Here is a 10,362-nt window from a genome sequence, read left to right as displayed (position 1 = left end):
GTGTACATTGTATATACGTATAGTGTATATCTCTGTGGTATACTCGGCGCTGTGTACATTGTATATATGTATAGTGTATATCTCTGTGGTATACTCGGCGCTGTGTACATTGTATATATGTATAGGGTATATGTCTGTGGTATACTCGGCGCTGTGTACATTGTATATATGTATAGGGTATATCTCTGTGGTATACTCGGCGCTGTGTACATTGTATATATGTATAGTGTATATCTCTGTGGTATACTCGGCGCTGTGTTGTGTACATTGTATATATGTATAGTGTATATCTCTGTGGTATACTCGGCGCTGTGTACATTGTATATATGTATAGTGTATATCTCTGTGGTATACTCGGCGCTGTGTACATTGTATATATGTATAGTGTATATCTCTGTGGTATACTCGGCGCTGTGTACATTGTATATATGTATAGTGTATATCTCTGTGGTATACTCGGCGCTGTGTACATTGTATATATGTATAGGGTATATCTCTGTGGTATACTCGGCGCTGTGTACATTGTATATATGTATAGTGTATATCTCTGTGGTATACTAGGCGCTGTGTTGTGTACATTGTATATATGTATAGTGTATATCTCTGTGGTATACTCGGCGCTGTGTACATTGTATATATGTATAGGGTATATGTCTGTGGTATACTAGGCGCTGTGTTGTGTACATTGTATATATGTATAGTGTATATCTCTGTGGTATACTCGGCGCTGTGTACATTGTATATATGTATAGTGTATATCTCTGTGGTATACTCGGCGCTGTGTTGTGTACATTGTATATATGTATAGTGTATATCTCTGTGGTATACTCGGCGCTGTGTACATTGTATATATGTATAGTGTATATCTCTGTGGTATACTCGGCGCTGTGTACATTGTATATATGTATAGTGTATATCTCTGTGGTATACTCGGCGCTGTGTACATTGTATATATGTATAGGGTATATCTCTGTGGTATACTCGGCGCTGTGTACATTGTATATATGTATAGTGTATATCTCTGTGGTATACTCGGCGCTGTGTACATTGTATATATGTATAGGGTATATCTCTGTGGTATACTCGGCGCTGTGTACATTGTATATATGTATAGTGTATATCCCTGTGGTATACTTGGCGCTGTGTACATTGTATATATGTATAGTGTATATCTCTGTGGTATACTCGGCGCTGTGTACATTGTATATATGTATAGGGTATATCTCTGTGGTATACTAGGCGCTGTGTTGTGTACATTGTATATATGTATAGTGTATATCTCTGTGGTATACTCGGCGCTGTGTACATTGTATATATGTATAGGGTATATCTCTGTGGTATACTAGGCGCTGTGTTGTGTACATTGTATATATGTATAGTGTATATCTCTGTGGTATACTCGGCGCTGTGTACATTGTATATATGTATAGGGTATATGTCTGTGGTATACTAGGCGCTGTGTTGTGTACATTGTATATATGTATAGTGTATATCTCTGTGGTATACTCGGCGCTGTGTACATTGTATATATGTATAGTGTATATCTCTGTGGTATACTCGGCGCTGTGTACATTGTATATATGTATAGTGTATATCTTTGTGGTATACTCGGCGCTATGCCTTGTGTTGTGTACATTGTATATACGTATAGTGTATATCTCTGTGGTATACTCGGCGCTGTGTACATTGTATATATGTATAGTGTATATCTCTGTGGTATACTCGGCGCTGTGTACATTGTATATATGTATAGTGTATATCTTTGTGGTATACTCGGCGCTATGCCTTGTGTTGTGTACATTGTATATACGTATAGTGTATATCTCTGTGGTATACTCGGCGCTGTGTACATTGTATATATGTATAGTGTATATCTCTGTGGTATACTCGGCGCTGTGTACATTGTATATATGTATAGGGTATATCTCTGTGGTATACTCGGCGCTGTGTACATTGTATATATGTATAGGGTATATCTCTGTGGTATACTCGGCGCTGTGCCTTGTGTTGTGTACATTGAGCTCTGGGCTTTGACAGCTGCTGAGTGTCACATTCCTCCCCGGCTTCCTGGCCTTTCTTGTTTCCGACCAATCAGTGGCCTCCTCCGCTGCGCGAGCCCGCCAGTGGACCAATGATCGGGCAGTTTCTACGCGCGGCCCCGGGAGGCAGCCAATGGGACGTGAGCTGTGCGGGCAGCGCGTACGAGCGGCGCGGCCCCGGCGCTCAGTCAGTCAGAGAGAGCAGAGCGGACATGGCGGAGGGTGAGAGAGCTCCTCCGCCGCCGCCGCTCCCGCTCCCCCCGGCCAAGCGGCTGTGCTCCCGGAGCTGCCCGCCCTCCCAGCACTGCCCCCCGCAGCGCGGAGCCGCCGCCCGGCCGCAGCACCAGCCCGAGTCCCTGTTGGACTGCGCCGCCAAGGCGGTGGCGGAGAAATGGGCCTTCGAGCGGGTGGAGGAGCGCTTCGAGCGGATCCCGGAGCCCGTGCAGCGCCGCATCGTCTACTGGTCCTTCCCCCGCAACGAGCGAGAGATCTGCATGTACTCGTCCTTCCAGTACCGGGGCGAGGAGCCGGGGGCCCCTGCTGGGGGGCCCATAGGAGGAGCCCTGGGACCGGGCCAGAGCTCAGCCCTCCCAGGCATCGGGGGTCCGGGGGCAGGAGGAGGCGAGGGGCTGCCATTCCGCCGGGGGATCCGGCTCCTGGAGAGCGGATGTGTGGAGAACGTCCTGCAAGTCGGTAAGTGGCCCTCAGACTGTAGATAGGGGAGGGGGGGCAGGACCCGGGGGGCAGCGCTGGCTCCTATGGACCTGGGATCTGGCCCAGCAGGGGGCTTGGTTCTGGTTCTGGACATTTGAAGACATTGGGTCCTGTTCAAGGCCAAGAACGTGACCTGGAATTACTTCCTTTCTATTCTACAAGTAGAATATCAGGGGCTTAGGCAGGGACAAGGACTGGGGTGGGCCGGTCCGGGGCCCAAAATGACTGGTATTGTAAGCCTAAGACTGTAAATGGGTAAGGACCATGGTTGAGCGCAGGGAGGTCTTGATTGGATGCTGTATTGGTAATGAGGCACATTCAGGACTATTGACAAGGACGGATCCAGGTGATGAATGATGTGACAAGGGCGTAAAGGGCATTGGATGAGTTTAGGGCCATCAGTGTGGCCGGGACAGGTCTGTGTCAGGTTGCTGGGACCAGGATTGGGAGGGGGGGGGGGGGGCTGAGTGATTCGCTCAGGAACATTCAGACCATGGATGAGTAATGAGATCTTCAGTTCTGTAAATGAGGTGTGGGACCGAGCCTGGGGACTGATGAACTAATCACCGCTCAGGCTTCCTATAATCTGCCTGACAGGTTTCCCATCAGGGCCGCGTCTCATCTCAACCTTTGATGCCGTATTTTGTAGACGTCGGGTTCAGTCATGGTCATAGTCCGGGATCTTCTGACCTCCTTAGTCACGGTGTCTTCTTCCTATAACCTGTGAAATTCTACATTCCTCAGAAAAGCCCTCAGTGTCAGAGGAGATTAGTTCTGCACATGAGGCGTCACTGCTGCTTGTACTGTGCTGTGTTATTGGGGGTCCGGGGGGGGGGGATCCTGTCACCTTATATGATCTTGTATGTAGCGATAGTTTGCGGGTGTCAGCCCGATCTGTCCAGAGTAGGGTTACTATGTGCATATTGTATATCTTAGAGGGACTCTTTACATAGTTTGTATATAATATCTGTGTCATATAGATCACATGTACATTGTATATACAGTGCTACAGTCTATATACGTTATGTGTGTATATAGTGTTACATTGTTTGTACTGTGTTTCAGCAAATATACAGTATACATTCTATTAGTTGTCTCTATGTATATATAGTTACGTTCTACACTCTGTCCCTGTATATACAGTATACATTCTATTAGTTGTCTCTATGTATATATAGTTACGTTCTACACTCTGTCCCTGTATATACAGTATACATTCTATATGTCCCTATATACATTATGGTGTATACTTTTTTATTTTGTCCCTGTTAACATATATATGTACAGAGTTGTGTATCATATATGCTGTGTCCATTGTGGTTGTGGTTTGCTCCTCTATGTATGTTACAATTAATTAAAATATTGTCCATGACTATGACCCCACCACCACCCTCATCATCCTCCTCCTCATTGTCTCCTCCTGTTTCTAAGCATTTCGGTAATTATGTTTGTTTCCAGGGAAGCTTTACTAATAAGTGACATTCTCCAGACAAGCGGAGAGATTATCCCCCTCCACCTTATCAGCTATGGATTGACTCTAACAGGCTTTGTAGGGTGAAATCCCCAGGCCAGACAATCACAAGGCTGTCAGGCTGACAAAGCAATGCCTGCTCCTGCCTGCAGTGTCAGAGGGCAGCGCTATCTGGCCCCTTTTCCTGGGGGGTGGGGGTTGCAGAAATCTAATTTGAGTGGTGTTATTTTTTAGTCTCTTGATGGCGGCGGCTGTTTATCTCTCCTCCGTCTCTTCTTTCAGGGTTATTTTTTTGAGATGCAGTAAATCGATTCCCCAGGACGATGGCTGCTCTTATTTCATGCCGTTTGCTTTCAGTTTCAGGGGGAAGAAAAGCTCAATGCGGATGGATGAGCGATTAGAGCGTTATTAATATTGATTCATCCGCTCTGAAAAGTTACTGATTCTTTAGATTGCTGGCGCGTTGCCGTCCTGGGCTGCCATATGTAGCCACGGATAGAAATCTGTGATAGATGGCACTGGTCACGTCATTGTGTGCCCATGTACAGCCACTGTCTAAGACCTGTACAGGACTATTCAGCGTTCTGGAGCAGAATTGCTCTGGTATCGGCTATGCGTTGGGTCCAGTGGTCCCTTGATGGTAAGATAGATACCTGTAGAGATCAGAACCATGATCCCTGTGATACATTTTTGTTCTTGGGCTACTCAGGTTTTGTGTAAATCTCTGAGCTGCTTTACTTGTGGCTTAGTAGACATTTTCTGAACTACAACTCCCAGCCGGTGGCAATCAAGACCTGCTGAGAGTTATGGGTACGTACACATAGTCAATGCTTGCAGTAAAACAGAATTGGTGGAAAAATCCGCTTTGGACTACAGAGTTGCCATCATACTCATTACAAAAAATGTTTCTGCTTATGTGTATTGGATGCAGAGTGTACGCACCCCTGTGCTTGGACCCTATAGATTTGTAACATCTGAAGAGAGCTCTGCTGAGTGCAAGCTTCATGGGTCAGGCTTGTACAGGATTTGACGTTAGATCTGTGACAATCACGTTTACATGTGACTTACCTTTTTAGTGGTTTGGAGGGTTGGGGTTGATCTAACATCTTAATTTGACTAATTACTGTGTATAAAGTCATAGTTTAATAATAATAAATAATTCTTTATGTATATAGCGCACACAGATTACGCAGCGGTGCACAAAGCTTGCCAAATTGGTCCTCTTGTATTGCTGCGAGGACATCTGTATCGTCATCTGATGGCTGATATCTTCCACTTGTCATAGGGACGGCGCCCCCTCTGGAGTTTCCACTCGTGTGTTTGAGGACGCCCCACTGATGGTAGCCATGAAAGGGTCACTTGTTTATGAGCAGACACCCTTCCGATTATTTTTTTTTTTCCAGGGTTATGGAATTTCGTTAACTTCTTCCAGAACCCAAAAGCCCCTAAAATCTTAACATTTGGCTGCAAGTTTCCAGGGGGAGGGAAAGCGTAAACTCCAAAGCCTTTTCCTCCAGCCGCTGAAAACTTTTAAATGCAGTTTCTTTCATCCCTCCGAGAGGCTTTTTTTTTTTTCTTAATTCCCAGTTCCAAATTCAAAGGGATTTAATTAGGCATTTAGAAAAAAGAGGAACAAAGCGGCTCAGAAAGAGGCCATCAGCGTTTGTAGTGTGCGGGGCGGCTGTGCCGGGGATGTCTCAGTAAGTGATCTCCGTGCTCCAGACACAAGGACGTCCAGGCCCTTACTAGTCCTACGTTTTTGTGGCCTGGTGAAAATGGGGGGGAAATGTGACCAAAAATAAATATCCGTCATTTCCCTTGTGATGAGGATTTGCATCATGTTTTATGGTTGAGTGATGAGCTCGGAGGATGTGGACCAGATGACGATGAATCAGATCTTCAGGACGTCCACACTCCGTAGAACTGATTTCACAATCTGTCTGTCAGATGTAAAACTGCAATGACATTTCCATTGAACTGTATGTAAAGCTGTCCACCATGCTGCACCCTCCTGCTCCTCTCTACTTCTGTGGCTTCACTCCTGCGCTGTACAAGGGTCTTGGTCACATTTTGTGCTGCTCGCTCTGGCCTGAACAGCAGATCTATGGCGGCCATCATGTTGCGTAGACTTCTGGTGGGGGCGGAAAATGAGGTCAATGTCCTCATAAGTGTTCAGTGTTATCACCCCTGTAACAATTCATCATATCCCATCCCAGGACACTTCATTCTTGTACCCGGGTGAAACACAATACAGTTCAGATGATTTGGGTTCAGGTTGGTAAATCACGCATTATTTAAATGGGTCGTGTCTTCTGCTTGGTCTCGTTCCCTCTGGCACCGGATCCTACCCATTGGTTTATAGCATCCTCTGTGGTTCTGATACAGGACCGAATACTGATGAGGACTCGTATGTAAATACCTCTGTATTATAACCTTGTATCACTCCTCCTTACTTACTTCTAACCATCCGCCTGTCGTTCTAAAACAAAACCATTGTTGTCTCTGAAATTTTTCTCTGTTTTTGTATCGGCTGAGATCGGACAGAAAAACAGGTTAAACCCTGACGTGCAGGGACCAGCCCGCTGTGAAGCGCAGCCGCCAGCTCTGGATGGGCCCGGAGGATTGTGCTGCGTCTGAAATGTGCCGTACTATAAGGTATCACTGCCAGACTGGATGGGGAAACCCAGAATTGGAATAGTTCACCAAATTACTGCAGTTAATTAATTTGAAAGTGATTTCTGCACCATAGTCGCAGTATGTGAACACGCCCTTAGATGCAAGTGCTTTTTCACTTTTCAGAAACCCCCCTGAATGTGCAGCATTAGTAGAGAATGAGTGGACGGTGTCCATGGTTCTGATCCCCGATGGTTTTGTCAGATCGGAGCTGGTGATGTCACCTGTACAGTGTTTGGGCCTATCCCAGCCCGCTGTAACTTTTGACACTTTAGGGGTTTTCTGCAGAATCATGAAACCCTTTTAAGGCCACAAAGGACTGAAATGCTGCAAGTGCCAGAAATCTACAAAGTCGGCCAAATGTTCTTTTGGATTTGTTTCATGAAATGCTACAGATTTCTGCTTTCTATAGCAAATGGGTAAATGGGCTGTATTTCCTCCCTGTGGGATCTTGGCTTTACTATTTTTTGCAGCCAGTGTTCACACATTCACAGCTGACACTGGGCTGAGCAGTCTTCTGGGGGTTGTAGTGCACACACATCAGCTGACAATGGGCTGAGCAGTCATCTGTGGGTTGTAGTGCACACACACCAGCTGACAATGGGCTGAGCAGTCTGCTGAGGGTTGTAGTGCACACACATTATCAGCTGTCATTGGGCTGAGCAGTCATCTGTGGGTTGTAGTGCACACACACCAGCTGACAATGGGCTGAGCAGTCTGCTGAGGGTTGTAGTGCACACACATTAGCTGACAATGGGCTGAGCAGTCTGCTGAGGGTTGTAGTGCACACACATTATCAGCTGACAGACTGCTCAGCCCATTGTCAGCTGATAATGTGTGTGCACTACAACCCTCAGCAGACTGCTCAGCCCATTGTCAGCTGATGTGTGTGCACTACAACCCCCAGCAGTGGGCTGTTCATTCATTCTGCAGGGGGTTGTAGTGCACACACATAATCATCTGGCACTGGGCCGACCGGTCCTCTTGGGGTTGTAGGCTACGGCTTCTATTCGTGGTTCTCGCTCTTTGGTGGGATCTCCTGTCAGTCATGGGCACACACTTTGCTGCTGGAACTTGCTGCTAGAACATACTTATAACGTAACCCCTTTGCTGCCCTAAGTGTAAAATCAAGGGGGGGTCACGTAGATGTTGTGCTGTCACTGTATGGATGCGGCACTAAATGGGATATTCCTGTTTTTGCTCCTCTGCGCTGGTGTGGCGTTACGAGTCGTCTTCCTATCCCCTCCCCCTGTGTATCCTCTGTATACACAGTCCCTCGCTGTGTATGTAAGAGCCGGCTTTTCTTGTTCCCATTCCCTGGAATGTAGTTTTGCTATAGTGCGGAGAGGTTGGCGGAATACTGGCCCACAATCACCTGGGGTCCCATAGCCGCTGCACCTACTGACATAGTAGACGCACACATTCCCTGTCTACTTCTAATTCCTTTGTGATATTTTTGAAATCTTCTTCGTCACAAGCGAAAGGGACGATGCGGCGGCGACGTCCTGCGAGGCGATAATGACAGAAGGTAATTTCTTATTGCACTCGGGGGTGTATCCTGGATAGAGGGATCGTCTTCTCACCTGGTAAGAGAGTAGCTGTCACAGGTCCACAATGCTAAGGCCGCGTTCACATGTGAGGTTTGCGTTTTGGGCTCCTTCGGTGAATGTTGGAGTAACATATCATTTAGCACCCAGCAGCATTGTTTACCACCCAGCTTTACTGGGGCCGGATCAGTGATGAGGTGAAGGTCTGATGAGGATCGCTGTTTATTATGATGTAGAAGGTGGCTTCCATAATATCTCCGGCGCTCCCCAGAGAAGTAGGGTCTCTAGTTTATATGGGGTTCTGACTTTTAAATGTACTTTGTGTCCAAAATCTTTGATTTCTTAACCTCTGCTTGCTGTCAGCCCAAAAGACCATGGTTTAGCTGAAGATTCTGCCTGCTGAGTTTCTGTTACAGTGTATCCAATCTAGAGCATCCAATGTTTTACCTGCACTGACACTTTGTAGCAAATCAGGAGAGAGATTTGTTCTGATGACAAGGAATTGTCTGGACTGGACACATTGTAACGAGGCTGTGATCATACCAGCGTCTGGATGGAAGCTGCCGCCATTCACTGACAGCAAACAGATTTTGCTTTTATTATAAATTCATTTCTTTATTTTAATTGCGCTTGATGTCGCCCAGACGGGAGCGGCCCCTTCAAATCCAATTAGGGCATTAAATGTTGTGCACCCAAACAGCGATTTTTGTTAATTTCCACAAGTTTGTTAATTACTATTGGTCTAATTAGTGTCTGAGCGGCTTCTGTTCACAAGATTAACCCCTTTCATTCGGCAGGAGTTGGGTGAGAGTCTGGATGATTACGGAGCGCGGTGCAGCAGCTGTGGCCATGGAGGGTAATCCTACAGACAATGTCGCCTACCTCTGTCCCCATCTCTGCTCCGCCATATTACATGCCCTAAATGACTGCATCTCCCATATGGGGCATCTAATGTATAGAAGTGCAGCTTCATAGCCAAGGGCTTGTAGAAAGATGGCGGCTGCCCCCGAGACCATACAGGCTCCGATATTTTCCAGTAGGGCTGAGAGTGCATGTCTATAAGAGAGTTGAGTGGGAAAGCCCACAGCCATATAGAAGCTGATTATAGTCGCCTTATTGAATGTGTTCACACGCATATTGTAGTGCAGTACAACCGCTCAGGAGATTTTCGTAATGTAAATGTAAGTTTTTTTTCTATCACGTTTACATAAACGGAATGAAAACGCCAGGTGTGAACACAGCCCTAAAATCTGGTCAGGTGACTTGTATGACAGCGCGGTGGAGTTAATTGTCTGTGGTCAGGTGACTTGTATGGCAAGGGGGCCTAGCTGATTTACTGTATTCATGAGGGGGGGTCAGCAGGATTGTGAAGACCGAGCAGTGATATAAAGGATAAGCGGCTGGTGCCATAGCGTCCAGATGCTACATCATGCGACTCTTTGTCGCCTTCATATCTGCAGTGTACAGACCCCGCTCCTCCCGCAATATCAGCTGCAGAGATGGAATCTGTAAAAAGAAAGCAGCTACAAACGGCAATGAAGGGGTTAATCCTAAATCTCATGAAATTGCTGTTATCTGTAAGGTTTAGAATAATTTTCGGTGCTCCTTATCTATGAGATGGATTACCAGTGTTTAGGGAATGGACCTGAGGGGGGGGGGGGGATTGATGTGAGAAAGAAAGTGCGACGTGGAATTTAATTAAACGCCCAGAGATTATGAATATGGATGATCTTTGGGACGGTTGCGTCTCGAGTCGCCACAACAGATCTGAGCGACTCGTTACTGAGGGAAGTGACGTGGCACCCGCTGGCATCTCCTCTGCTGCCGCTATAATCGGGATTGTCCTATATCCTGGGGCCTCTGCACAACCTCTATAGGGGGAGCTATAGATACTGGTCTGGCCGGATTACATCCTATA

General features: G+C 46.5%; 1 protein-coding gene across 1 annotated transcript in view; it reads left to right on the top strand.

Annotated features, from left to right (window-relative positions):
* Positions 1–2,210: 2,210 nt before the first annotated feature.
* ZSWIM5 (zinc finger SWIM-type containing 5) overlaps positions 2,211–10,362 on the top strand; it is a 32,960-nt gene continuing 24,808 nt past the window's right edge. The window contains exon 1 of the mRNA XM_072129219.1: positions 2,211–2,732. Coding sequence (XP_071985320.1) covers positions 2,252–2,732 — 481 coding nt within the window. The 5' untranslated portion in view covers positions 2,211–2,251. The remainder of the gene's footprint in view (positions 2,733–10,362) is intronic.

This window comes from Engystomops pustulosus, chromosome 10 (genome assembly GCF_040894005.1).
Source record: "Engystomops pustulosus chromosome 10, aEngPut4.maternal, whole genome shotgun sequence".
Classification (NCBI taxonomy): domain Eukaryota; kingdom Metazoa; phylum Chordata; class Amphibia; order Anura; family Leptodactylidae; genus Engystomops; species Engystomops pustulosus.
The sequence above is the reverse complement of the archived record's forward strand: the minus strand, read 5'-3'. Positions and strand labels throughout refer to the sequence as shown.